Below are 26484 nucleotides of genomic sequence, written 5' to 3' on the forward strand. Positions count from 1 at the left end.
TAATTTTAAGACTTAGAGTATATCCAGCACAAGCGACCAATTGCAACTACCGACACTACTGGCGTACGCGGACGATATACTCGTAATCGCGGGTAAGTTATAGAAGACATTGAGGACTTCGTCCAAACCAGCGAGGTATGCCTGGAAATGGCCAACTCACACATAAACAACGAAAAGAGCTGCATGATGATAAGGGACCCAAGAAGCAACGCCCAGTACAAAGAAGGAGGCAAGATCGCAATAGCCGGGAAGGAGATAACTATGAAGCACAAGATTAAATATCTGGGAGCGTACATAAGCAGCACACTCAGCAGGCACAACACAGTGAAAGACAGAATAACCAACACATTCAGAATCACACATGGAATTCGGAACTTCATACGAGAGAAGAAAATACCACACAGCTTGAAAATGATGATTTAGGTACAACACGATCATAGCACCGACAATCTTATACGGAGTTAACACCTCAGCGCTAACAAGAAGTAACAGACTAACTTTGAGGAGGGCGGAGCGAAAGGCACTCAGGATACTGATGGAAAACAGCAACCTTACAAGAAAGCAGATAAGGGAATTAACATCGGAAACAAATGAACGCCCGAGAAGAAGCTATCATTAGAAAGCAGAGTTCCCTCTAAGGCAGAATACCAGTGGCGAAGCTGTGGCCGTACCCGTTCGGGTCGCATAACACCCAGTTAGCCGCCCCCCCACAACCCCCCCAATCCACAAACTCCACCACATTGTTTGGCATATGTCGCGGCCCAGCGCGATGGCAACAAAGTATAGTGATGAAACGTCCCTGATAGTGCCTACCAGGGACGCATCCTCACGACAGTTGACTAAATCCTGGGAGAGGCGGCGACGCCAGGCATATGTCAAAGTTTCAAGTTTCTTATTTTTGTCGACTGTCTGGTGTGAGGTAAAATGTCCAAACTAAGCTTTGTTAGCTTGTCGTTCTTTCAGGCATTTTGTTTTAATTTTGTGACATATTGTTTTGGAATACATTTATTTAATACTAGTTGGCCCGATGGACGTTGTCCTTTTTCTTAAAATCCTTCTTAAAATTATTTCAATAAATTCGCTGTGGCTAGCACAGGAACCACCCGCCCCACCTGCGCATGCGCGATTCTGCCCTTTTATGTCTAAGCAAAGAGTAACCATCTCTTTGGTCTAAGAATATGTGCAGCAAATTTGGTTTAAATCGGTTCAACCGTTTAGCCGGAAAAGAGATTTTGACACACTTGCCCCAAAATAATAATAAACGCACTTTTGGCAATTCAGAGCTAGTAACGTACCTTTTTTAGTTATGCCAAATTCCGTAATTTGAAAGCAATTATTGTATTTCTAGATATGAATAAAAAAATGTATAGAATCTGGCCCATTTCCGGAAACCAAAGAATGTAGTGGCTCTGGTGGCAGTGCCAATGGCGTCAAATTCACTTGGCCACTGGCGCGCAACATAATCGATTCCGGTAACTTCGTTTCGCGCTTCACTTTGCTCGTCAGTTTGACTTATGGCCGTTTGCACCGACAAATTTAAGTGGAGCTTAGCTTAAAATCCATGGCAACCATTGTCTCAATAATCATTGCCATGGATTTTAAGCTATGCTTAAGCTAAGCTCTTGCCGTAAGAACCGTCTACACAGTATTACAAAACTTTTAAAAAAAAGATGGATGAAATCGGTAAAGTCGTTCTAAAGTTATTCCGTGACCAGAAGAAACAGGGGTTCATTTTTATATATAGAGATAATTAAATAATTTAATACAATTAAATTTATTTTTGTGAGTAAATGCGGGTGCGAGTATCGCTGTAACTGGTAAAATTGTCTGTAGTTTAAGTAATTAACGGCCGGTTGCAGGAAAGCGAATTATAATCAAAATCCTACATTATTTGTCAAATCTGAGTTTAAACAAGAATTTTGACATTTGATTGGCTGCCTACAGCAATATAAAGCCAATCAAATGTCTTAATACCGGATTAAACAATAATCCTGAATTTTTTTGTGCAACTAGCCGTAAGCATTGAATAAAAATTAATTTTTTATTCAATGCCGTAAGTATATTGAAGACAGTTTTTTGTATAAATTCTGAAAGTGCACTTTTAGTAGTCTAAATAAAAGGCTCAACGAAGTTTGTCTTTCACTTTTAAGTGATTTTTATTACAGGAAACATTTTCTGATTTGTTGTGCGACTTAATTCAAATCAGTGTAGAATAAAAAACTCAAAAATTCAAAGTCTGTTGCATAAAAGTATAAGCTTTTAAAAAACCTGTACAAATTTTGTAAATTACAAGCAAAAAAGAAAGAAATTTAAGATCTTGCCAAGTTTTTTCAAAATTTGCAGTTCTGTTCAAACAAGCAAGTAAATACCCTTTTCTGGCGAAGCACAAATAAAATGAGTAGAATTAAATTCAAATTTGTGACTAATCGTTTCTACAGACCACAATACCCAATAAGATTTAATTAATTGTAGTAAACTATGGAGTAACAGTAGAATTAGTACTGATCAAATAATATATTTTACCCTTTGGGCCAAATAAAATTATATACATAATTTACAAAAAGCTTTACAGTATATATCATACATCATTGTATCCAAAAATATTTTTTTCATAAATATAGTCATCCCTAACTATACTATATTACAAAAATGGTGTACCATCTCATAAATTGCTGGAAAAAATATAAATGCATAAGGACCAAGGAATGATTGTAACCAGTTACATGCAACACTTATGATCTACATAAACATTTACCTGTAACATAACAAAGTCCTCATTGATTGATGACATCCTTAAATGTAAATGGTTGAATTAGACAATACAATTTGGGCTTGGCTTGGAATTAAAATGACCTAAGTACCATATGAAACGTTCAGTACATCATATTGATATTGTCACATTTAAATATTGCGTAATTTCATCGTTGGAATCTAAGTTTCAAAATTGTCCCAAATTATACTTGACTAATAGTCATAAAATATTAAAGCTTTTCTATCACAAATGGACCATTTTGAGAGAAAAGGTTTGTAACAGTATTACAGTAACCCCCTAAATTAATGTAGTCACAAGGCGCATTTTTTGGTCGACTTGAAGATACACAACTAACATCTTACTTACATTAACTTAACACTATTTCTGTAAAATGGACAATATAAAAAATGTCTATAAAAAATACTGTCTCAAAAAGGGTACACGGACAATTAACTTTCAGTCTTTCACAGTGTGGTTCTAAAAAACTGTTTATAGAGCACTACCTACATTTTTTGCAATACTTTCTTAGCAGCTTTGATTAGAGGAGTAAGCGTGGATAATTCCATCCGTACCTGTAGGAAAGGATGTCTTAAAAGCTCTTCGGCGGATGCCCTTTTATTCACATCTACTTGAAGACAATCGTCAATAAAACTTTGTAAAGTCAATGACAATTTCTTCCAACCGGGTATTTGTGGACGCCCATTGGCTGCAATGAGATATAGCGCCCTCAAAGGTGGCTCTTTTAAGTAAGGCGGTTCCCCTTCGATCATTTCTATCGCCATTATACCCAACGACCATATATCAACCTTTTTGCCATACTGCTTCCTTGTTACTACTTCGGGAGCCATCCAATAAGGTGTACCGACCATAGTTTGCCTTTGTTCATCACCAACAATATTGGCGCAGAATCCGAAATCCGTAACTTTCACTGATCCGTCCATACCCAGTAGGACATTATCAGATTTGATATCTCTGTGAATAGTACCACGGGTGTGTAAATATTGTATGGCTTGAAGCACCTCGTGGCAAACAGCTGCGATTTGGCCTTCTTTCATAATCGTCTCAGTGACAACATCAGTAAGTGGTCCCCCATCTAACAGCTCCATAACAACCCACAAATGGTCATCGTATACTAAGTAAGCTTCCAAGAAGTTGACCAAGTTTTTGTGCTTAAAATCCCTCAAAACTTTTATTTCTCCCAAGAGTAATTCTTTGCGCTGCTGCTTCGTCATATCAATATCTTTAATCGCGACCTGTTGTTTCGTCACGAGATCCGTCGCGACGAAAACAATTCCGGATGCTCCTGCTCCCAAATCTTTGTTGCTTCTGTTAAATCGCTCGTAAGGATCTTCGCTGCTACAAATCTTTTTCAATTCTTTTAGAATATTTTCATCCGAGAATTCGAATTCTTGAGTTTTACGCCGCATGATTGGACTTTCTTCTGGTATAAGGGTTAAGTCTTCCACGCCATTTGCCAAGTTCGTCGGTAGTTTACCAAACTTCTTTGGTGGTAATGAAGGGAGCGTTTCTGGCCTAATTTAACAAAAGAACAAAGATTCATTTTAGGTACAACACACAAAATGTTAATCAAAATCCCAAACTATGAAAACTAACTCTACTGCTATTCTAAATTTAAAAATTAAATTTTGCACTATAGAAAAAGTCAATTTCCTTTTTAAGGTGATGGTCAAGATTGTAGGGATTGCTAAAGGACTGTGGCAATTTTGTACATCGATTTTGGACATTGTGAACCAATTTGTCACCAGATTGTGTTGGATATTGCCAGAATTACTTAATAGGGATTGTACCTCTAGCAGCTTTCATGTAGACTGCACCTGACCACATCCTTATTGAACACACTACATGTTTTACAACAAAAAATACACTCACCTAGTCCCAAACTGTCCTAACTTTACATTAACAGGATCATTCAGCAAACATTCCCTACTCTGATGCGCCGCATCACTGTTCATATACAAATCGATCGCCTCCGATTCTTCATCTATATCTCTTTCCGTGACAATATGCTTGAACGGTTCGATTTCTTCCTTTTTTTTCATAGAATAATTGTAATACTTTATAGCGTGGATAAGGGCATCGGGATTCTTGTTTTGTTCCGCCTTCGTAAACAAATTTCCTATCTGCCGTTGCCATGCTAGTGGTAATCCTTCCAGTTGGCCCGTTTCTTTATTTTTAATTACGTGAATGTCGTGTATCACGTTAGTAGGATGGCCGATCACAGAAGGGCCGTTATCGTCCTTGTGGGTATTCCTTCGGAATATTTTTGAAATATTCATCCTCCCTGCTGTGATATTGCACGGGTTTCTTTGTTGAAAATGTACTTAGCACGTACTATTCATTTATGCTAATTTCGGAGAAACTGTTTCGTAGAGGACCCCCAAGTCGTAGGTTCACATTTTCAAGGTGTGGTTAATCAAAAAATTGTTATCTGTCAGTGTCAATCGTCACCGACCACAAGTCATGTCATTTAAATTTCCAAATTTGGTGACCCGAACCTGTACTCAACTTAAATTCCTAAATACCCTAGACAGTATACCAATACAGGGTGTCCCGGAACGAGAGTAACTTGCGTATTATTCATGCTTTCAGAAAATTGAGGTAATATTCCGAACAGAAAATTTAAAATTCGGATACGGTTAGGCGTTTAAAAAACTGTAATTTTAAACAAATAAACTAAGTCGTTAGTTCAAAGTTATTGGCGTGCTTGTTTTTCTAAAAATCGTCATAACTTCCTTATTTTAAAGATCATTGAAAGAAAAAATTTTCAAAACTATCTTTCAGCCCTCTAAAACATTTGTATTTGCAATTATTTTTTCAAATAACAAAATAGCGATTGATCAAAAAATCATTATTTGATAACCACCCTATCGATTTTTGAAAGTAAAACATTTATAAAATCTCTGCACTGGTTACTACAACATTTTTTTCAATCTATCCTACGAAAGAGGGGCCATTTTGGAAATTGGAATTGGGAAAATTTGAAAAGATGTTTAGGACAAATGTTGTAGTTTCAGTTTTTGACAATTTCCCAAATTTAAAAAAATATCAACATTTACTAGAAAATTCAATGTTATACTGAAGCCGTTTTTTGGCTTCTTATTTAATACGGGCTATAATTTTTTTTTCATCTAAAAGTATAGACAAACACGAAATAAATAAAATTGACGCCTCCAATGTATACTGTACGACCATGGAAGTAGATAAATACAATTAGGGTGGAACGCGGAAAACTTGATGAGATTAGAAAAGCGTTAATGAGACGTATAGTTTTGAAAGCCCCTTTTTTCTGTTCCAAGTAAATAGACCGTAAAAAAGTAATCACAATAGACGCAGTTCTTTTCATGTAGGTATCAGTTGTTTCCATTGCCCACTACACCGTGTTTGAAAAAGAAATATCATCAGAGCACTATGGAAGACACAAATTATTTAAAGGGAGAAGGCTCGCGCCCACCCTATGCTAATGTGCAGTTGCAGGTTAGAGGCTGAGAAAATTTGTAAAGTACAAGTGCGCCTGTGAAGGGATTATAGTGAGCAAGAAGTACTTCAAGGAGAGTAAGGAAACGCCAAGGTTGATATGAAACCGGTATGGAGGTGTGCTGCATGTGTAAAAGGCATTAATAAATTTGCAGCTATCAGAAAGGGAGGTTGAAGAGGACGTAGGGAAGGCATGCCGCAAAAAAATCACAATATACAAGGAAAGCATAAGAAAACTTCAAGGTTAATGTTTCCACCACACCTAGTCTTCTTCATACAACTGAATGAGTGATAGAGATGGGTTATATTTAAACATTAAAAATGTATCGGCAAATAATTATTTCACATATGAGAGGAGCCTAACAAGCTTGCACAAAAGCGCTCTAGACCACTAGCCACATCATCTGTTCCACATATGAATGTTTAAAGTTTTGTTGTAGACTTTCTTCTCAGAAGTTATCCTGCTTGCGTTGTATCTATACCACTTGTTTCATATTTCAGCTCAGCATTTCCTTGCTCTTTCAACGTACAGACTTTTTGTACAGGTAGCAGGAGTTAGTTTTCAGTGTGATTATTTCGAAATGTAGTCAACTATACTGTATTCATTTTAAGACGGTAGCTGTGGTAGAAAGCATAGGGAAACTTTGACTTTCAGTGTGATTGGTTAAAACGCGAGTCAGTATTACACTGAAACATAAAACCAGTAGCGAATTTTGCAAGCTGGTAGTTTCTGTTGCCAACTAAACTGTTGAAATGTCATTAGCTGTTAATGTCAAAGATTTATTTCTGTTTGCAGTGCTGGACATTTCTACTTTACAATAATTTGGGGCCGTTTTATATTTTTCCTGTGTGTGTTTATCTTCAAAGACAGCGCCATCTACTACCTTCTTATAATGAATGCAGTATAGTAAAGAAGTAAGCAGGACGATCAAACATAGCAAATCATCCACCCAAAAATCAAGTCCATCCAACTATGCATTTTCTCGTCCTTGTTGCATAATTATCCTTAGGAAGTTCAGGAAGAATCGTGACCTGTAAAAACAGTGCAATCATAAAATAAAAACTGAAAAGCAGTAAACCACCAACTTTTTCTCCTATGTAGCCACGTGTTGAGGAGTATTGCACAATGATTATATCTAATCACCTACTCACCGAGTGCTACAAGAGGTCATCGGCTGATGTGACTATTCTTTTTTAATTTTAGGTATGCAATCCAGCACCATAGTTTCGGACATCCAAAAATAAATGACGTGATTAATAATAATTTGTTTGTGTTCTATTTGTGGCTATCACACTGGAAGTATAAACATTATAAGATGCTAACTGTCAAAACATGTTAATGAGGATAAAATTATAATTACAAAAAAAAAAAACAAAAGTGTAAACTTAAGCATATCAATGACAGAATTTATAAATATATTTACAAATATGCTATTTACAAATTTTCCTTATTGTTGTAAAATGTTATGGTAATTTACAATACGCATAGTATTTATTAATGTACTTGTAAAATCCTCAAATCTAACAAATGAAATCTAACAATAACAAATATGTACAGGTATAAATAGAGGATACAGTTCAAATTTTTACAGTAATTAATTACACAAATAACATTTAAAATACAATATAATACAAGCATCTTCAAAAGAAAAAAAAAGCAATTTTGCATATAGCTAAAAATTTGGTACCTGAATATTTTAACTAATAATCGCATAGAAATAATGGACTTTTAGATAGGCAGTGTTCACCTAATAAATTAATGAGTTATCGGTGTCTAAATGATTCGGGAAGTATAAAACATCTTTTTCATATCACTAGCCACTTAATAAATTGATCAACAAATTGGGCACTCTGTTCTTGTGATAATAAACAAAGCCCCATAGAAAGTCGTTTAAATTTACTTGCTTCCGTCAATCACTATCAGACATTACCTTTTTCCTTTTTTTAGCTTGTTTCGGTTTTACAATTTCTTCTTCCTGCAAACAAAATACAAATCTTAACACATCATTCTTACATTTGAGCGGAATCTATAAAACAGAAAAGTTTCCATTATTCGACCAGTCCTATGCAACTGCAATAACTCACTATGAGATAAGAAGACAAACTAGTCTCCTGTCTTTACCTCTCATTAACAAAAATTCTTGAAAAAGATAAGCGTTCTGTCCTACTCACATTCTTCACAATATCTACTTATGCGTCATAAGTGTAAAATAACAATTACGTTATTTTTATCATGTTTATGATTTTAATACTGAAATTAAATTCTTATACCTTTGGGTCTTTGGATAGAATGTCACCACAATGTTTTGTATATATCACTTTCAACTTCTTTCAACATGTAATGCAAGCGTGTACACAACAAAACAAAAATTTGCTCTCGAATTTGCTGCACAAAAGATGACCTTTCTGAACTTTTTTATTACTTTATACTACAAGGCCCCGAAGTACCTTTTTGAAACTCACTACGGCTCTTAACATTTATTAAAGGCCAATAAAGTGTCTTTAAGGCTCTAAAAGGCTAAAAGATGTTGAGTGCTCTCAAACACTACAGTTTCCCAAATACCCCAATGATAGCCCTCGAGGTTTTTTCAAAACTTTTGCAGACTGAAGTCTCTTGAAAATTTAGAAAATCCTTGAGCACTCTTACACGGAAATAAACGCTCATGTACTTGAAAGCCTCTAGTTTTGCGAACAGGCGACTCGCGAGCGAACACATTTCTAAGAAGAATATTTCCAAAAATGTTGCTGAAAAGATTTCCAACTTATCTGAGGAGCCAGGGAATATTTCTAAGGGGCTTTTTGATATGTCTTCAAGGAATTAATCTTTTGGGAAATACCTTGGAAAATTCCAAGACTAGAAAATTCTCGAGAAAATGATTGAGGGCGTTTCTAAGACGGCCCTTCCTAGGCGGGAAAGATGATTTAGCAAGTTTGAGAAAATGTTCCTACCAAAATCGCTACAAAGACCTTGTTTTGCAAAATATTAGAGCAGAACGTGGATATGTATTTCTAGGTGAGATCCATAATACAATTATTACAGATCAACCGCTATGACAAATAGCAGAAAAATGACTCCAAACGTGTGTTAATTAAAAATTTATGCCAAATAAAACTTTTAAAAATGGGGGGAGGGGGGACACGTTTTACCCTTCATGGTATTCTAATGAAAGGTCTCAACGAAAGGAGAGTGCGTCCAATCTACTCGCGCTACTTCCACACACTTTTTGTTTTATTTAAATTTAAACATAGGAAACGCTTAATGAAAGACCCTTTATATTTAAAACCTAGCACCAAACTGTTTATGGCCTACTCCTGTTTATAGACATGTAGGTAATTAATAATTACTACTCGAATTACTATTCTTGTAAAGAATATTGAAGAGCACCATTGGAAAAAAACTAGTTATGACACTTTGAAATTTGGAAACTCTACTATTTTTTTGTGAACACCCTGTATCACTAAATTTAACTTTTTCATTACCAGTGTTTCCTTTTATTCAGATTAACATTATTGATCAAATGTATTTCTTAACTTTAAAATCAAGGTCGCTACGATTTATTAAAGTTGGGCTTGCTTATGGGCAATTATTAGGAAAAAAATTAATAACTTGGTAACATTGACAAAAAACCAAAAAGTGAATAGGTTTCCATGCAGAGGTTAAAAAATGACATCGAAACATCTAAAAATATACAGCGTGTTCCATTAAAAAATATCAGTTGATGACCGTAAAAATAGGACACCCTGTACATTTAAAAATAATTTCTGTAGATGCGCAACCATCTACAGGGTGTTTTTTTGGGAGCTTTAGTTAAATGTTTCATTAAATTGATGCCATTTTTTTTCGCATTTTCATTTTAGTAGTTGGCCATGATTTTATAACAATCGAATTTTAAACAATTCAAGGAAAGGATACTGTAATATCATTGATTCTAGTCTAAATAAGTCATTCATTAAGGATATAGGACGGAAAATTTTTGAGAAATCTAGACAGAGTCTTTCAACTGAATTTCTTAAACAACGTATAAGTCTGAAAATTCAGAGAGATAATGCGATATCTGTTCTAGCAACAATTCCATACAAAAAATGTTTCAACGAAGTTTTTTATATTTTACATTGAATTTATTTTGTTAATCTTGCATTTGCAATTCAATTCATTTTCTTAAATTTTCTCTTGTAGAGCTTTGTATCACTTGTGCTTCAACGGTTTGTCGTGCATTTCACCATAAATAACAATTAAATTCCAAAATAGGCTCGAAAATAGGTGAAACCACTGCGAGTCATTTTTCGATTTTTGAAAAACTTATGTTAACCTATAACAGTAGGTGACCGATTAGTGTCACTAGAATTGTTTAAAATTCAATTGTTATAAAATCATGGCCGACTACTAAAAAGAAAATTCGAAAAAAATAGTGTCAATTCAATAAAATGGGAATAAGTCAGAAACTGTTAAAGATGGCTATAGGAACATGTATTGTCAAAATATGCCCATTTCGATTCTTTATCTCATGCAATATTAAGAAAATGGTGATTCCATTTAAAAAAACTGAGTTTTTAGTCTTTGAAGTTTCATAAATTTGGATCTCCATAGGGGCGGTCTTACGCAACTTAACTTTTTTTTAAGTACCCTAAAAGAAAGCTGTATTCATTCTATATGCACTGATAAAAATAGGTTGCCATGACTACAACCGTTTTCAAGTAACCAATTATCAAGGTACCATCTGCATCCGCCATTTTTTTTCTTAAAGTCAAAATAACTTAAAAACCATAAATGGCAGATATCGACATATGGGGATCAAAAGAACTGAAATTTCACGTAGAATCCAAAAACCCAATAAAAAATTGGGATTGCTATTTAAAATAACGAAGTGACTATCTACTTCCGGTGTTTCCAGAAGTGCGGCCATTTTGAAAATATTTTACATCGATTCGGCCTTCAGCGTAACTACATACTAAGTACAAAATTTCAAAAACCTACCTATTTTACTTTCCCAGAAACGTTGAACTAAAACTCCCAAAAAAACACCTTGTATAGTTGACATTTGCACAAAAAGGTTTTGATATTTTTACCAGGCATGAGCTAGGAAAGACTGACGCCCTGTTGCAGGACCCTGTATATTTTTACGAAAAATGCAGTTTTGGAGATATCTGCGAAAAATAGTTTTTGGCAGCCATCTTGGTAAGATGGCAGCACCGGCGAGAAGTTTCGAATTTTGTAAATTTTAGTTTCACACACCCAAACCTACAAACCTACATAAGTTATTTCCAGGTAAACGTACTACCTGACATAAATACAATAAATAAACATATCACTTTTATAGAATACTTTGTATGAAAATTTCTTTAGGTTTTAAGGAAATATTAGACAATTTTGAGGAAATCTAGGGAGAATGTTAAGGAAATAAAAGGTTTCTATTGGGAAGTAAAGTTACTCATTTCACGTTCATTCGGAGAAATTTTGTGTAAATATGGGGAAATTTAAAACAATGCTAGAAATTTTGGGGAAATTAAGAGAAATGGTGGCAATTTTTAGACAGTGAAGAAAATCTTTGTCCCCTAAAATAAGTTGTGACCAACCCCTCATTTAATACATTGTTCCCTAAGCTCCATCTATTTTGATGCTATCGGCCGACTACAGTATGTCGACTCACCCTGTATACTTTTACCTGACAGATGATAACAAAATCATGATTTTATAAATAACCATTGAACTGTATACTAACTGGAATGGTGGCAGGGTTTACAAACGTATACACACGGTTGAGGTAGAGGCGCGAAAAAAGGACAGACTATAATGGTTCTGTGTATGATAAACAAAGATAGTAGTACTGTTGCGCCCTTTGCCCCTTTCCAATTAGTATAGAGTTCAGTGTATATAACGGTCTGTTCAGTTACCTACTACAACTAATTTCAGTACAAGTGAAAAATATCAGTTTTTCAGAACATTTTCAGAGGGTAAGAAGACATCCCTCAAGCGGGTCAATCAATAGAAATTTTTCTGCCTACAATTGCTGGGGTAACAAATATTTATTGGTTAAATTTACCTCGCTACTTTCATCCGAAGTGTCCGAAATATCTTTGGTCGGCGGCCGTTTTCCTTTCGTCGTGCCTTTTCTACCTCTACCTTGCGATCTGCTCTTACTAACCGTGGTATCCTCTTCCTCAACTAACGCGAACAACTCACTAAACTGTTTCCTTTGACTTTCGTTTCCGTTGGTTTGCGCTAACACAAGTCCTCGATGTAAAGAATCGACATTAAAAAAAGTTAAATTGTCATTAGCCTCGAACCGAATTCTAATTTGATCTAAATGTCCGAGCACCTGATCGGCGCTTGGCACTGTCGTGTTTAAACTTTTATTACTCGTACGTTTTCTTTTATTTGGCGACGTCGGATACCTTGTACTAAGTAAATTGAAAATGAGTTCACAAATTTTATCTAAGTAGTCCTCGCACCAATACTTAATTATCGTAAAAAGGAAACTATCGTCCTCGCGAACGTCTCTTGAAAATAAATATTTAACACTATCGGCAGAAGGTTGCTCTTGTTTGAGCATAAGCGTAACAGCCGTCAAGGCCTCCGAATGTTTATTACTGTCTATGTAAGGTAGTAAAGGTACAACAGTATCCAAAGCGATGTCGTGCGCATGAAGTAATTGCCATAGAAAACATTGCTCTATCGTCTCCCACAAGAGACTCGCTTTCAAAAGAGACTGTAAATTGTCCGTTTTGAACATATTAAGATTTCCTTGCAAGATAAGGAAGAGTAATACTTGGAGTTGCTTTGCGTCTATCACCGATACTATTACTTGTAATATTTGAGCATTGTTTACGGTTTGTTGTTTAAAATCCTTGTACAAATCAGGCACTAACCACATCATTAATTTATGATCCGTTAAATGGCATGTGTTCAAATCGTCGTACAAACAAACATCCAATTTCTTTTCTACACAGTGACAAAACTCTTTATAAACACTAATTTTTAACGAGTTATTTTTAGATTGATCTTCCTTCGACTGTTCCGTCCTTAACTGCACTTTTAAAAAGTACAACAACAAATATCCTAAATTTGGTAACACCCCGTACAACTCCGAGATTAACTTTAAGAGTATCTGTTTACCCGTATTATCGTGTTTACATAATTTATATAAAGTTCTGTACAAAACAAAAATTGGCAATTTAACACTTTCTAACAACGTCTCCTCGTTTACCACTTCCGGAAATATTTCGGCCTTAACGTCACCCTGAATCGCATTGCAGAGGCATTTGGTTAGGCTGGGAAACACGTCCGAATCGATGTCCAGGTCGAGAATATGCTCGATCAAGTTCTCCATAGCTTCGCACCTTTTCTCTTTGTCCTTCTCAGTCTGAATTCGAGATATGCATGCTTTAAACGGTCCCTCCAAAAGCAATTCCTCCGATTTTTCACTCTTCTCTTTTAACCTGTAATGGTAAAATAAATTAAGCGCGCGTGTCAGAATTGAGAAGTGAAAATTATAGGCGTAGTAGAAAGAATGGAATAGAGTTTAGAGAAAAAGCATTCTTGAAAACGACATACATAATGGGAAATTTTGTCCCCTATTATAAAGGTTCTGTTCAAAATTGCGAATTGTGGAAGACAATACAGAATCAGGAAGTCAATTTTTGATTGACCTTGACAAAATTGATGATGAAGACCTCATGAGAGATTTTAGATTAAAGAAGAGTTGCCAGCGGAATTTGACGCAAACATCTGCGATTGACGTCAAGCTCTCCCGATCTGTTAAATGTGCAATTTCTTCGGCTATTTCAACAAAAAAATCTACCTTTTCATACAGTTTTTTTGCAAATAACTCAAAAAGTAACTTGGTTTTTAAGCCATCAATTTCGAGTATCATTAATAGTTTTTGATTTATTTTGAAGAAAAGGCATTTTTTGCAAAATGTGATAATGCCCTTTTCACTTCAAGCTCAATTTTTTCAAACTAAGCATTTAAAATGTGACAAATCGCCAGTGTACAGTGTGGTTAAAATTCGGGATCACCATTGGGATCTGAGTGTAGGTTAAATGGGTGGGGGCAAAGTTTCCCCTTTTTGTAACCAAAAAAACGAAAAACGAAAAATGTCAAATTTCGTTGTTTTTCCCTAGCCCTAATGGTCGGAAATGGACGGTTCCCGTTAGCAGCTTCTATGGGCACTTTTTCAGAGAATCTAAATCTGTTATCAGACTTTCTATAATGTAGATGTAGACGCTAAAGATTACTACTTCCTAATTTCTGGACGCCATATTGGATTTTTACGCAATGAGTTAGAGGACAAAAAAGAAATTCATTTGAACGCATCGTCATTATAGCCATTCAGCAAGATCTAGTTATCCGTGGATGTTTTGTTGAGAAAAGAATGTACCTAAACCATTTGATTTTGATGTTTTTCTTGTAAAGTTAGACACATCTTAAAAATAATTTTTCTGTATAAATAATAAACGGATTTTTTGGAAAAAAATGTTGGAGCGTCGCAATGACACCGAACTTTTTTCAAATAGTAACACAAAATGTTTATTAAATTATTCGAAAGACCTTATTTTTCTATGTACAACTTGCGAAATTTGTGGCAGGTTTTATAACAAAAAAACTGAAAAAAAACGTGAAAGATAAAAAACTAACATATTTTTTTCGCCAAAACGGCTACTATGACTTCATTACGGATGTAAAACTGTCAAACACTTTAATATATGTGTTTTTAGCGCCGCGCCGTAACGTCATACAACTGTTTTTTTCAAGTAGTAACACAATTTTTTTATTAACGAGCGAAGTTTTCGAGTGTTTACTCATTCAAATACGAGGGAGCAACATTGCTGGACTGTAGAAAATAAATAAATTATTAGTAATAAACACAAAGGTAAATTAAGCCGCTTGTGAGCAAGAGGCAAGAGTGCACTTTAAAATTTGTTTTTTTCCATTTTAATAGTCCTTATGGACATTTCATGCCTTACCGAGAATATAAACATGAAATAATTTTTAATTTCTGATTGAATGACACCAATACCAAGTCTGTAAGTCGTGTAGTTGCGGAAGTGGGGCCTCCTAAAAATATAAAACACTAGGAATGTGATTCAAAAAAGAATTTAAAAAAGATTCAAATTTCAATATTAATGTTTTTTAAATTTTTTGAAAAATCTTTCAACCAAAATTGAATTTTTTTGAATTTCTTTATTGTTATAATTTTGGAAATAAAATTTAATGTTACCTTTTTAGAATAAAATATACAGGGTATTTCATTAAAGCACATAACATCCTATAGGTATTACTTTTTTGATACTTAGTACAAATTACCAAAGTGATGTGAAATATGACATGACGCGCAACGTATGGAACCAATATAATAATCTTTAATTTGGAAAATTGTAAATAACAATTACAGAAACGTCAAATCACAAACATAACATGTATATGTATATATGGAGAACATAAAATTAAATAATATAAATATAAAATTCAGTTATGGCCGTTTAACATATGTTTGTAAATGGCAAGCTTTTTTCAAGCCCTTTAAGCTCAAATCCTTTCAAAAATAAGGACCGAAAGAACATTAAATTTATATGAGCTTAGAGACCTACGAAATGGTTTTTTTGAACAACTTACAAGCTTAGCTACTTTTCGAGTTATTCGCGAAAAACCATCTGATGACGTCGGTTTTTTTTTGTTGAAATATTGACACTTTCACTCGCGAATAGGTTGAAATAGTTCAAGATCCCACATAAGGGCAATCTTCGCTCATATGTTTACAAAATGAAATACATTTTTTAGCAATTTTAATATGTAAAAAACACATTGCAAGTGGTTGCTTAAAAAAAGTACATCAAAACTACCCTTAATTTAATTAATATTTCTGTCTGCTTCTATCACATAGAGAGAGCGCATTCGCACTCTTACATTCGCTATCGCATTCGCATTATGCGGGTCACTCTGTAATTGGGCGCCTGCCTGTTGAGGGCCCAAAACAAGAGAGGGATAATAAAATAAAAAAAATATCTACACTACAAGCAGCTCTTACGCTACGTCCTTCTCTTTCACACAGAATACACGTCTCTCTCTCGCGCTACTACTACCGTACTGTTCCATGTGAAAGATAAGGACGCAGAGTGGTGTACGCATCGATGCAAGAGAGTGCGCACGCGCTCTCCCCATGTGATAGAAGCAGACTGAAATATGAATTACATTAATTTTAATTAAAGGTAATCTTGACTTAATTTTTTTAGGCAACCATTTCCATATCAAGATTGCTAAAAAATGTATTTCACTCGGTAAACACATGGGAGAAGGTTGACCTTATGTGGGATCTTTACTAAAATTTTACTTGCAGAAAAAACGTTGTAGAACAAAAGTGACTTAGAATTAGTGATACAACGGAAGCAGAAGCGGACACAGAAGACAAAGTATTTTTTGCGGAAACAAAAGCAGAATTATAACTTTGATAAAAACTAGAATAATTAGCCACAAAAATTTGGTTTATTAAACTAAACGATAATACGCACGAATTGTTACAACGAACTAATAAGATGAATGAAAGTAAACAAAAGACTAACAAATGCGAAGATCTGCCGCTGACAAACCCCACCCACGGCTGACGTCACGCGCCGTGCCGTTCGGCCAGTCAGAGCGCACCTTTGAATATTTAAATAATTCCGGTATTCCGTTTTAAAATATCGGAATCGGATACGAAAGTGGGCAGATATGCAGAACTTCCGCCCTTGCGGAAGCGGAAGCACAGATCTGTTGCATCAGTACATTTTTCACCCCCCAATCGCCAGTGTGTGTCATACATAGAAATACTGCTTTCACGTATAGTATAGTATAGACAAAATGCACCCTTTTTTGAAAGCATTTTTAGGGAAATTTGACACCTTTTCATAAAATATCTCTTCAAAATTCATGTAAAAGAAGAATATTTTTTTGAAGACTTTCTTAAACCTAACTATTTGCTTGGACATTTTTATTCTATATATATAGACTCACAGTGATTGAGGAATCCCACATAAGAAATCTTGTTAATTAAGCAGTTATTTATTTGAAATATTCCCCCCACCAGGGAGTGTATCACAAACCTGACTTTGGCTAGTGGAATATCATCGTCGTCTGTATCATCTTCGGGCGTATGAATTGTAATACTAATATCCTCCTCTTCGTCGCTAAAGGCGGGTTCCGAATCTAGAATGTGGTTATTGATGGTGTTGTTGAGCCGCCCGTCCTCCAGTTTGTCGTCGATTTTTGAAGACGATTCCATAGGTGGCGAATTGCAAAATTCCTTAAAGGTGTCTCGAACCATTACGCGTAGCTCACGATCTAATTTCGCATTGTCAAATAAAGGTAAAAGTGACGGTAAAACGCGCTTATCTAAAATTTGTCGTAACGATGAGTAAATCCCCGACCGGACCTTATCGCTTAAAGGTGGATAAAAATTCGTTATAATCCTACATAAGAAGTCTAGTAATGTCGCCGAAATTGCGGGATGCGATCGCATCGAGTGATGCATTACTAAAATAGCGGGCTCTATATTCATAATATTGTCTTTATCACTTTCGTAAAACAACCAGTCGTAAAATAAGGCTAGTTTCGCGTTCGGAATAGCGACAGGAGACGTGCAGGTGGCCAATAACCAACCGATAACGGCCCAACGTGGAATAATATCCGAACATAGCAGTTCGTTTGTCGGATGGATTACACCGACAATAAACCTAATCATATCACATCTTAAGCTTTGCGATTCCGGTGTCGATAAGTATTGCCTTTGAAACCACTCCTGATATCGTTTGTGATTTCCAAATCGAACTTGAGATGTTAGAAACACCAACTTCCTCTCCATTTCCGGAGTCAACCTCGACTGGAGAAATCTTCGCGAAGTCCTCGTCTGCAGAAGCTGCAGAATTCCATTAAAAGAAGGGCACAAAGTCTTAGGCGACAACAGCATGTCTTTCCACAACTGTTCAAATTCGGGGATCCGCGCGACGTTTTGCAATAGCCGAACTAAATCTCTACCGATAACCATACACTCGAAGAACTTCTCGCGTAATATGCCTATAAGAAAATTGACTTCCTTCTGTCGTAAGTTCGCAAGGAATGTGCCATTGTGATCCTCGAGTAGCCGCAAGTATGTGTAAACCACCGACGCTAACAAAACTGGAAACTTATCCAACCAACTTTTGTACTCGATATAGACGTCTAGTAACGAATCGATAAGCGCTATGTTCTTCGGGGAAACGTCACCTCCGGCGGCGTGCCGCATTAAATTCCAGCACAAATTGTCCACGTTCGAAACAGAATTTTTGATCAACTCACGCACGAGCCACAGCAACTGCGATTTGGCGACATCGTTAAATCGCAAATACCTGTCGAGCACAAGCTGAGACAAGTGCGTTAAAACTAATCCGAGACCGTCGCGCGTTATCAGCGTAAGGTCCCTATAGCACTTGACCGCGTTATTCGGTTCGGTTAAAATTGCAACTAAAAGTCCGAGAGAAACTTCTTCGTGTCCCTTTTCTTTTAAAAGTGCGTTATTGAGAACGTCGTGTGCATCTTTGTCACTCAATCCCGCGATTAAATTCTGAACGTACTGGTAACTTCGTTCAAATTTCTGAAAAATAAACAAACGATTAGAAAATTTGAATTGCGCGCGTAATCAGAACAAGCTGCAAACGAAAAGAAGAAGTAGGGGCGATTCACAATGGCCGCTGGTAGTACCATCATTTACAAATATTACGTTTTAAGACTTTTACCTCCTCTATATCGTCTTTATTTTCGACAGCAGACGTCACAAATAATCGGGATGACTGGATTTTCACCTGCTCCATGCTCATTTAATAGTAACACCGCTGCAAATTACGCACGATTGTCAAATACGGGAGTTCCATGCATTGTTCCGTTCTCAAGGAAAATGTTTAATGTGAAAAGCAAGCGCGCGTGATAGGTATATACGGGATGGTTGTGCGCGGATTACACCGACCGAATGAGCGAGCGGTAGATCGCCGCTGCTGGATGGATGTTTATCCATTTCCATTTATTTTACGAGTTCATTGTCAGTCATTCTATTTACTCGAATGTAAAAAAATTAGATTAACGTCATTTTTTTTTAAATTGCAACTTTTTTCGAACGACACGCTCACATTTTGTAAAGTACCCAAATGAAATAAAAAAATTTTTAAATTCATTTGAAACTTCTCGTAACTGGTAAACGACCGAACAGAACTTAAAACGCTTGAATATACACGACAACGTGCATTAATCAATCCACGCGTAATTTCATCTACAGCGTGGTCCTTTTAGAGACGCGTCCGTGCTACAGGGTGTCCCATTGAATAACGCCATTGCCCCAATAGGGAATATGCATGTATTTTTTTTCATTCTTTAATCGCTTTTTTAAATCGTTCTAACACAGTAAAAAGTGTCAACACTGTTAAAACAATTCAATTTAACTTGTAAAATAATATTTAAAACGTTGACTATTCGATGTGTTTGAACGTCGCCACATTTTCAGCGGGCCTTGGATGACGTCACAAGCCACGACCAGTATTTGATTAGTTTTAGTGTTCAGTTATTTAAACAGATTTTCAGTTGTAATAGCAATAGCTATTCAGACCATGGAAAAAGCTAAAAAACCATTTTTTAGGTATTGTCTTGTACCAAAGTGCAAAAACCACTATTACAAATATTCCCGCTAAAGTGTTTTTTGCAGTTCCAAGACGACGACTCCCAGAGCGTTCTCATTTTTTTTACAATAACTAATACTAAAATATCCTTTTTCAACAATTGTGCCGTTGATTCTTGCAAATCGACGGACTGTGCATTTTTTTTCCGAAGAATTTTCTTAGGTAACAAATGGAATCATTTTCAAAACACCACAAGAAATGTAAATCTATAGTAGAGGAATGGAAAGCTCTCGGAAAGAGTTCAGTACATTAATTAAACTACATCAAAATCCGATTAATACTTCACGAGCTTTTGACTTCGGATTTGTTTTCGAGGCAACCAACAATGATTTTGCAAATCGGATCGCATCGAACGATTCTTTAAAGCGTGAACTTTGAATTGAAAATGTATGATTATTATTAATTAGAGCGCCAAGGGCCTATTATAGTCGAGTTACCTTAATTATATTCCACAGTCCATCAATTTGCAAGAATCATCGGGACAATTTTTGGAAATGGTTGTCTTAGGATTCCACCATGACCATCTGTAAAAAGTTTAGCACGCTCTGGGAGTCACTCAATTTGAAAGACCAAGTATTGTTTTGTAAATTTGTTTATTTAATTATACAATAACTATAAAACCTACGGTGATCGGGTTTGTCATATTGTTTTGTTATCAAAAGAAGTGACCAAATACGAATTTTCAAAAAGATCGGATGAATTTTACTTAGTAATAACCAATTGATAATCTTCAGGATTGCTTTTTTATATTTTTCCATAATAAACAATAACATTTGAAAATGAACGTTTAATACCAACCGTATCTTATAGAAAATTCAATTCTAAACAAATTCATTTCTCTTCATTTTTTCCCTTAGAGCAATAGTTAACGAGATAATTGAAGTCAAATGCGAAAAGAAACGACATTTTGCCATTTTTTCTTCGGTTTGTGTTTATACATATAGTCCAGTCAAATTAGAAAAAATAAAAACATTAATCGGTAAAGATCTGAATTTTGGTATACATGTTTATTAGTGTTCCCCATTGAACATACTAAAGGTCCCCGTCAAAATCTGTTGCGCTCGAGGCGCCATCTTGGAAAAAAGGAGCACTTTTTCAGTTTCTTGCCTATATATCGGCAACAATTACTGATACGGAAAAATAGCTTAGATAAAAAATATAGGTTATTAAATTACCCATAAAAAAGCATATTACCATTTTTTTGTATGTCCAATACTTTAGCTATAATCCGACATCGAATAGGGAATAAAGTATCTTGAGCTCTCGAAACAGTCGTGCAGATATTTTTAAACAGCTCTATGACCTGTAAAGATTATGAATGAATGACAAATCATTAAATTTATTGAACATTCTTCTAGTATTTCTTATATATGCGAAAATCTTTCCAATTAAACTCGTTGCATTCCACAGCTTTTTTAAATATGTAGGTACTTATCAGTTTTACCCGGAAAATGTTTCAATGTTTTTCCAATGATCATCTGTAACGTTTTGATTACTACGTACTAAGTGTAGGTATAGCATTGTCTGAAACTCAATTATGTGGTGTGGAAGTGGTGGATCGGGGTTGGAATTTTCATCTTCAATGAGTGTGGACCGGGAGCCTTTAGTGTCCGAACAGTGTCAAGGAAATCGTGGACTCGCCTTCAACTACACAGTTCGGGAATTATTTTCATATCCACGCAATTTTTGAACTTGCTGATTAACACGAAACGTGTTTTGCTGCGCCGCTGCAGCCGTAGGGGGTAACAGTGGTAGATTCGGCAACCCTTGTACGCATATTTTCTGAAGGTCTGATAACGATGTCGAAGTCTCTCGCTAGCCAGCTCGTTATATGCAGATAAGGGCGTTCTCCAGCTTCAGAAGTAATTTCGTTGCTCCAACAATTTTAAACATTTTCGCTTACCTTTTTGGAAAAAAAAGATGATGTATCACACACAGTAATGCAATGTAATCCTTAATCCCTTCATGTGATTGCAAGATACCCAAGAAATATATTTTCGCTCAGTTCTTCCCTTTCGTGGTTTCTTGAAAAACATATTATTGTCCTGCGGGGCCAATGCAGTTAGTAGAACGAGGAGATCAATATCTGTGCCAACAATGACAATATTTTCAGCCAGAGATAATTCTATTCCGATCTTGACGATAAGGATACCATCATCATCTTCCGCTTGTATGAGCTCAGACCCTTCCATTTTTACCCAAAAGCTTGATTTGAGTTACTGTAGCATCGAACATTATGTCAGTGCTAGAATGCTTCTCGCACGATGATGCTGTTCATTTTTTGGTGCTGTTGCAGCTATTGGTGTAGTCATAAAAAACGGCCTCCTTCCTACAACTACGAAACGGAGCCTAAACGCGTTCTGACGTATTCAACGTCAGATTACAGCTAAAGTATTGGAGGTACAAAAAAATGTAAATACTCTTTTTTAAAGGAAATTTAGTAAACTTTATTTGTTATCTAAACTATTTCTTCGTATCAGTAATAGTTGCCGAGATATGGGCAAAAAACTGTAAAAGTGTACCGTTTTTCCAAGATGGCGGCTCGAGCGCAACAGATTTTGACGGGGACTTTTAGTATGAACACCACTCGAATCGCTTAAAGAGCAGCTTTATAGTAACGCGTGATGATCAGTTTTCATTCTTATCGCCGGTGACTAACTGTAAACCGTTATCGACATGGCGTTTTGATAACGATCTAGAAAATTCACGTCACTATTTCTTAATTCACGATACCTCTACTGTTTTTGTTACTACTGTGACTTCTGTTATAACACAGGTTCTTCGGTGCAGAAATTTTGGGATAAACTGAAGAAGTCAATGGAAACGTTTCTTGTCAATAAGGTTGAAAATCCAATACAATAAACCTCCATTAACTCAACCAATGAATAAAAACAATGGTAGGGTACCTGTGTAGTGTGTATTCTTATTGCAATTGGTAATGTGGGTTGCATACAGTAAGGCGTAACATAAAATTTTATAGCTGTTTAGAGGCGCCCAATGCACTGTATGCTGTAGGCGAACTTTTTAAGAGAAAGTATCATCAAGATGCATTTACCTGAGGAGGGAATACTCCGGTTGAGATTCTTCATTGGATACATGCCAGAAACCTTCGCGAGAGTGTACTCAATAACATCTCAGAGATTCATGGCAATTGGACGAAAGTTACCCTATATTAAAACCTAGAACACATAACGCTGCTTTTACAGTCAGAACTCAATTACCTCCAATAAGAAAGAAGATATGCGAGCCATCAAAGAAATAAGACTAAAACCATAGACTAGTGTAATTAGTCCATGCTAAAACTAAAAAACGCCCCCTAACGTCCACGTTTATGAAGCAGGTAAATTCAAATTGTGACTCGATTTCACATTCTCGCAAACGAAATTTTATATACTTTTTGAATATCAAACTGGCCACTATTTAATAAATGTGTACAGTGTAGAATGATGTACAGAGAAGATAAACAAACAGAGACACATCATTACAAAATGATAAGTGAAAACAGGTAATACAGAATTGAAAAGTTTAATTATAAACATTATTTTTTAATAGATACTGATATCAAATTATATTACAGCACATAATAAAACATCCGGAATGAATAAAAAAATATTTATAACAAAAACTAGGCTTTTCCTTTCTTATACCTTTGCCTGGCTTGAGATTTGCTGTATCTATGATTCGTAGTGGTTTTTGATTCAGTTTCGTCTTTCCCTGTGTCATCTGCTGGCATATTTTCTTCATCAACTGAAATCAGTCCTGAAAGATAAATCAAAATTTGTCGAAATGACTTACATAAATTAATAGGAACATCTACTAAGGCATTTCTCTGGCATTTGGTATAGTAACGAAGCGCTCTCGCAATTCCATACCCTATCATCGCAATTGTTATTGTCAGCAATGCCATTAAAATCGGATGCTGCAATTTTTAAATATTATGCGTTTGAGAGGATCTTTGCAAGTACCTTACCGTTAAAGTTGGCTTGTTTGTACACATGTAATCGGCAATTACAATTATAACACCCAAGACGATCCCAACTCCAGCGCCCACCCATGGAATTTGGCTATCTGCTACTTAGACAAATTTAATTAAAGTACTGCTGTGTATTATGGTTAAATTATTAATTTCCTTATAAATGCAATTACCGTTCTGGTCCTTCTTCTGCTCCTGTAGAGTTTTTGTCATTGCACTAATAATCACAGAATCATTTGGTTGCAACATTAAAGCTTTCTGATACGAATTAAAAGCGTCACTGTACTGATATGTCGCTAACTCAATTTCGCCTTTACGAAAGTAGCCCTTAAAAGTAGGGTGGCTTATTAAAATTGCATGAAAACCTTATACGGTTAAAGCCAACCTTTGCCCATGAAGGATTTAATCTAATAGTCTCATTTGCATCCTCCATCGCTAAATAATATTGATGAACCTTTAAGAATGCAAACGATCGGTTACTGTAGAGGGTAAAATTTGTTGGTTCCATTTTAAGAGCATAAGTGTAGTGTAAGATTGCCTCTTCATATTTTTTATTCCGAATTGCAGTGTTTCCTAATTCTTTCAGGCTTTCTACGGATTCCTGTTTAGAGAACGTTAGGATAATTATATGTTATGTTTTAATGCATTGTTTTGTACCTGTTCATTGTTTTCAGTCATATTTATTTTGTGTTAAATATTTATTAAAAAAATACTACATAACCCAACTTTGTAACTGAATTTTTGACAAGACCCACTGATGATTCTGTGGCTCTATAAACGCTAATCGCATGACGTGCTCATTATTAGTCATTGTATACAGTGTGTCCCTGGTAGAACGCACCATGGGGACAAAAAAATCTAATTTTTTGCGAAGGATCCTCGAGGCCTTTGAAATTAGTCGATGAAAAATGCAGGCCAATGAAACGCAATTATTTTAATGCGAGTGCATAAGGTTAATTTTATTATTCGGTGGATTTAGTAATATTTATAACGATATTCAATAAACCGCAGATAGAAATATACACAAAGTGTAAGTAAGGTATCAGTAACATTTTTTGAGTTTATGTGTACCTACATAATTTGAATTTCAGTTACCATAATGAAAAGATGTGGAACACATGCAATTAAACTTGCGCTGGGAGGTTTAATAAAGATCTTTTCTGCTGTTTCACCCTTATTCCGGATTGAATTTTCAATATACCCCTCTACCACCGACTTTTGTAATAGTCGAGAAATCCCCAAGAATCGAAGTTGATGATTATCCAAAACAGTGTTACATTTATCTGACGCCACCAAACAATTGTAATTATATTAAATGGGTCAACGCAAAAAAATTCCACCAATTTTAGTTATGTGTTATATTTTAATTACCACTGTGATCATCTAACAAAAAAAATTAATACAGCTATTTTTTTGATGTTACGATTGCGGAATAGTACATCAACAAAGATTGTCAAAACTGCATACTATGCTCTCATCCAAAGCATCCTCTTATATGCAATATTAGCATGGGGACGTACTTCACATTGGCAGTGCATGTTTAGATTGCAGCGCCGAGCCATCAGAATTATAGCTGGGTTGAAATACAGGGAGGATTGCAAGAAGGCTTTTATTGAACTGAACATTCTTACTTTTCCTTGCATGTTCATTTTCGAAGCGATTTGTTATGCTAAGCAGAACTTATCAATGGCAAAAAAACAATGTAACGTACACGATCACGATACTAGGCTTAAGCATAACATTCGAACTAAGTACTGCAGGTTGTCAAAAACACAGGATGGTGTAGTCCACCAATCTCAACTTCTGTACAACAGCCTCCCTAATAATATAAGATCTATGCCCATTGGAGCTCTTATGTCACGCCTCAAAACATGCTTTTTATTGTCAGGGAGAGTTCATGAAAAACTGTCATGCGATGTAATATGTAAAATTGTACTCTGTTATCCTCCTCTGTTAGTTAGTCTCTGAATGTATCTTTGTATTTTTGTTTGTAATATTTTTTTCCCAATGACGACCGTAAGTGTACCCACACGGATAACGGTATAATAAATATTATTATTATTAAACATTTTTAAGAAAGATGCAGAATTTTAAGTGAATAAAAAAGGGTCATGCCATTTAAACCAATGTTAGTGTCAAGCGGGAGCGGCGCAATTTTGAAAATGTTTTCATTTGATTGGAAAAGTAGCGTTACTATTATGTGAATTTTTAATAAGCTTATTTTGGACAGTTGCTCTGAGCTTGTAAATTTTTTCCCAATGTCATTATCTATCTCTGTCAGCTTCTGAAATCCTTATACCTACTAAACATTGGAAAAACTTGCTCTGTATAAAAAAATACATTTGAATCAGAATTAATGCAATGACATATCTTTTGATTGTGAGCCCGACTTAAATTGAATTGTGGTCCAGTATGGAGATACTCAACATATGGATAAAATTTCCACATTTCCAACATCTGCGAACATAACAAACAACATCCAAAAACAATCGAGAAAAAATATTTCCAATTTTCACATTTTTTTTCATTTAATCATTACTAAGAAGAAATTCAACCCCTTGTCCAACTTTAATATGGTTTGAATCTGGAA

At 35.5% G+C, this 26484-nt stretch overlaps 3 protein-coding genes across 6 annotated transcripts; all 3 read right to left on the minus strand.

Annotated features, from left to right (window-relative positions):
- Positions 1-2538: 2538 nt before the first annotated feature.
- On the minus strand, positions 2539-5341 carry LOC116167213 (serine/threonine-protein kinase PAK 1-like). Its single transcript, XM_031482484.1, has 2 exons — positions 4643-5341; positions 2539-4285 (listed from the first exon to the last, which is right to left on the minus strand). Exons 1-2 carry the CDS (start codon positions 5047-5049, stop codon positions 3256-3258), a joined length of 1437 nt encoding a protein of 478 aa, XP_031338344.1. The 5' UTR covers positions 5050-5341; the 3' UTR covers positions 2539-3255.
- Positions 5342-7044: 1703 nt separating this feature from the next.
- On the minus strand, positions 7045-19452 carry LOC116167211 (integrator complex subunit 3 homolog). Of its 4 annotated transcripts, none has more exons than XR_004144482.1 (6): positions 18992-19452; positions 17324-18849; positions 12289-13684; positions 8179-8223; positions 7400-7541; positions 7045-7279 (listed from the first exon to the last, which is right to left on the minus strand). XR_004144482.1 is itself a non-coding variant. In XM_031482476.1 (5 exons), the coding sequence occupies exons 1-5, from the start codon at positions 19070-19072 to the stop codon at positions 7524-7526; spliced, it is 3066 nt and encodes a 1021-aa protein (XP_031338336.1). In that variant the 5' UTR covers positions 19073-19452; the 3' UTR covers positions 7045-7523. The 4 variants fall into 4 exon arrangements, 2 of the variants coding, with proteins under 2 accessions (XP_031338336.1, XP_031338335.1); XR_004144481.1 differs by having other exon boundaries at positions 7334-7541; XM_031482476.1 differs by having other exon boundaries at positions 7045-7541.
- Positions 19453-23430: 3978 nt separating this feature from the next.
- LOC116167214 (hsp70-Hsp90 organizing protein 3-like) lies at positions 23431-26474 on the minus strand. The gene is made up of 6 exons (XM_031482485.1): positions 24552-26474; positions 24280-24495; positions 24068-24221; positions 23892-23992; positions 23717-23840; positions 23431-23668 (listed from the first exon to the last, which is right to left on the minus strand). The coding sequence occupies exons 1-6, from the start codon at positions 24570-24572 to the stop codon at positions 23547-23549; spliced, it is 738 nt and encodes a 245-aa protein (XP_031338345.1). The 5' UTR covers positions 24573-26474; the 3' UTR covers positions 23431-23546.
- Between the last annotated feature and the right edge of the window lie 10 nt (positions 26475-26484).

Source organism: Photinus pyralis, unplaced genomic scaffold (assembly GCF_008802855.1).
Source record: "Photinus pyralis isolate 1611_PpyrPB1 unplaced genomic scaffold, Ppyr1.3 Ppyr1.4_LG3b, whole genome shotgun sequence".
In the NCBI taxonomy this organism is placed as follows: Eukaryota; Metazoa; Arthropoda; class Insecta; order Coleoptera; family Lampyridae; genus Photinus; species Photinus pyralis.

What these genes read in the sequence shown, in the direction of transcription:
- LOC116167214 (XM_031482485.1), bottom strand. Translation starts at nt 24,572, where the DNA reads ATGACTGAAAACAATGAACAG. An exon ending in TGACTGAAAACAATGAACAG is followed by an intron (nt 24,496 to 24,551) that starts GTACAAAACAAT and finishes TTCTCTAAACAG; the next exon opens with GAATCCGTAGAAAGCCTGAA. An exon ending in CAAACAAGCCAACTTTAACG is followed by an intron (nt 23,841 to 23,891) that starts GTAAGGTACTTG and finishes TAAAAATTGCAG; the next exon opens with CATCCGATTTTAATGGCATT.
- LOC116167213 (XM_031482484.1), bottom strand. Translation starts at nt 5,049, where the DNA reads ATGAATATTTCAAAAATATTCCGAAGGAATACCCACAAGGACGATAAC. An exon ending in TTAGGACAGTTTGGGACTAG is followed by an intron (nt 4,286 to 4,642) that starts GTGAGTGTATTT and finishes TTGTTAAATTAG; the next exon opens with GCCAGAAACGCTCCCTTCAT.
- LOC116167211 (XM_031482475.1), bottom strand. Translation starts at nt 19,072, where the DNA reads ATGAGCATGGAGCAGGTGAAAATCCAGTCATCCCGATTATTTGTGACG. An exon ending in ATTCCACTAGCCAAAGTCAG is followed by an intron (nt 13,685 to 17,323) that starts GTTTGTGATACA and finishes TTACCATTACAG; the next exon opens with GTTAAAAGAGAAGAGTGAAA. An exon ending in CTTCGGATGAAAGTAGCGAG is followed by an intron (nt 8,224 to 12,288) that starts GTAAATTTAACC and finishes TTTTGTTTGCAG; the next exon opens with GAAGAAGAAATTGTAAAACC.